Source organism: Nannobrachium achirus (assembly GCF_963921795.1).
Source record: "Nannobrachium achirus genome assembly, chromosome: 19".
NCBI classification, from domain to species: Eukaryota; Metazoa; Chordata; class Actinopteri; order Myctophiformes; family Myctophidae; genus Nannobrachium; species Nannobrachium achirus.
In genome coordinates, this window is record NC_137826.1 from 35,087,996 (window position 1) to 35,090,023 (window position 2,028).

General features: G+C 44.9%; 1 protein-coding gene across 1 annotated transcript; it reads right to left on the reverse strand.

Annotated features, from left to right (window-relative positions):
• Positions 1 to 762: 762 nt before the first annotated feature.
• On the reverse strand, positions 763 to 1,227 carry LOC308304794 (small ribosomal subunit protein eS19-like; the record flags this gene model as incomplete). The annotated part of the gene is made up of 1 exon (XM_080749424.1): positions 763 to 1,227. The coding sequence occupies exon 1, from the start codon at positions 1,213 to 1,215 to the stop codon at positions 763 to 765; it is 453 nt and encodes a 150-aa protein (XP_080605550.1). The 5' UTR covers positions 1,216 to 1,227.
• Positions 1,228 to 2,028: the final 801 nt, after the last annotated feature.

The window sequence follows — 2,028 nt, forward strand, 5'->3', positions numbered from 1 at the left end:
CTTTTGTAGGCATGTCATCATCATGTCATCATCATATATACCCTTTATATAGAAAACCCGGACCGACAGACATTTGCTTATGTAGGCCTACCCATTTCATGGGTCTGGCAAAAAGACTAGAAACTAGAAGCCAACATACTTGGGAATGATGTAATTAGGGAATGAATGCCCCACCTTCTAATGCAAACCCCATTATACCGGCTGTTGTCATGGGACCCGTTTTGACCATCTGTTTGTCTGTGTGCATTTATGCCCATATATGGAGATCTCTGTATCTGTTGGGGAAAAAAAATATTTTGTACAACACGACAGCTAAGAATGTAGGCAAAGATCTGAGTTATCCGTGTGCGAAAAGTTGGAGTCTATAGAAACAACAATGTGCTGTGAGACCCCTGTCATGCAATTCGGGCCTCGGCTTCAATTATTATAGTAAATAATAATATAATAGTATAATAAATGATACCAGTTCTGTTCAGAATTTGTCGTCTCACATCTTTCCACAAAACATTAGAAAACGCTCAATAGTGGGCTCGATAAAAGCCCGGCTCAATAAGCAGTATCGATAAGGTGCTCATTATCAATAAGAATGAACGAGCTCCACCCCTAGTCGTGTTTGCACTGCTCACTTCACATAGGTGGGATTTTTCGTATTTTCTTCCCTTTTTTTGAGGGGGTTTTATGCCTTTATTGATAGGACAGTGGGAAGGGGTCGGATCAGTGGTTGTTTTTCTTTTGGTTCTCCAAAGAAAGATGATTTCTTTTTTACATGGCCGCCACCACAGTCTTCTGGTTTGCAGCTGCAACCTGCCCAGCAATTCTGTCCAAGTCTCTGTTTCCCTGGGAGGTTAGTCTGCGGCCGCCGTTGGGATCCTTCTCGACCATCTTGAGCAGCTCGAGGGCCTGAAGCACCTTGCGGGCCACGTTCTTGGAGCCAGTGCTGAAGTGGGAAGGGCAGACGCCGTTCCTATTGCGACCGCCATAGATCTTGGTCATGGAGCCTACACCGGCACCACCACGCAGGTACAGGTGGCGGACTGTGGATGCAGCTCTGATGTAGAACCAGTCTTCATCGCTGGGGGCCAGCTCCTTGTGCTTGGCCAACTTCACAAGGTCATCCCAGTCTGGCACCTTCAGCTTTCCTGAGTCTTTCAGGAAGGCTGTCAGGGCGCGAACAAACTCCTGCTGGTTAACGTCTTTCACTGTGACACTAGGCATCTCGCTTCTGGACAGCGAGAGGAGGAGCAATATCAATATATTCACAAATCCCCATGTCATCACTCTGACATCACACTGACGTCTGTCCTGTACTCCATGTTTGGGCATGGCTAACAGGGAACTCCATATGTGGGTATAAAAGGAACATGACAATGGCCGACAATGGGACCCTAACTGGTCCCCCAGGAGCCACTTGCGCAAATTGGCGTTGTTTGGTAATGGTTTCTAGATAGATCGATAGATACCTTTATTGATCCCGAGGGGGAAATTCAGGCACCAGAGACAGCACAGCAGTAAAGGTTACAGATACAGGGAAAATAAGTACTTCGCATATCTCATTTTGGGCAGTTCTGTCTGTGATGTTAGTTATCTTCATACATGGAGTTCTGTGCTATTATTGGTCACTCATACGGACACTGAAGTCAGTTATCTCCATACATGGAGTTCCATGCTCATACATAGCCTAAATACATACTCAGTGCATGTTATGCTTGTGATGTCCACCGTCAACGTTGGCAATTTCAATAATAGGATGGAAAGGCCTTTCAATAAAGGTAAAAGAAGAGATGAAAGGAAACAAACAATGGGAAGGAAGTAAGGTCTTATAATAATATAATAAAACTGTTAAATGGACATACTGGTTAAAGTGACAGTACTATGATGTGGGGATTAATACATGGACCGTGAATTAAATGTCAACTTGAAATGTCAACTTGTGCCCAGGGACATCTGTGTGTGTGTGCTGTGTGTGTGTGTGTGTGTGTGTGTGTGTGTGTGTGTGTGTGTGTGTGTGTGTGTGTGTGTGTGTGTGTG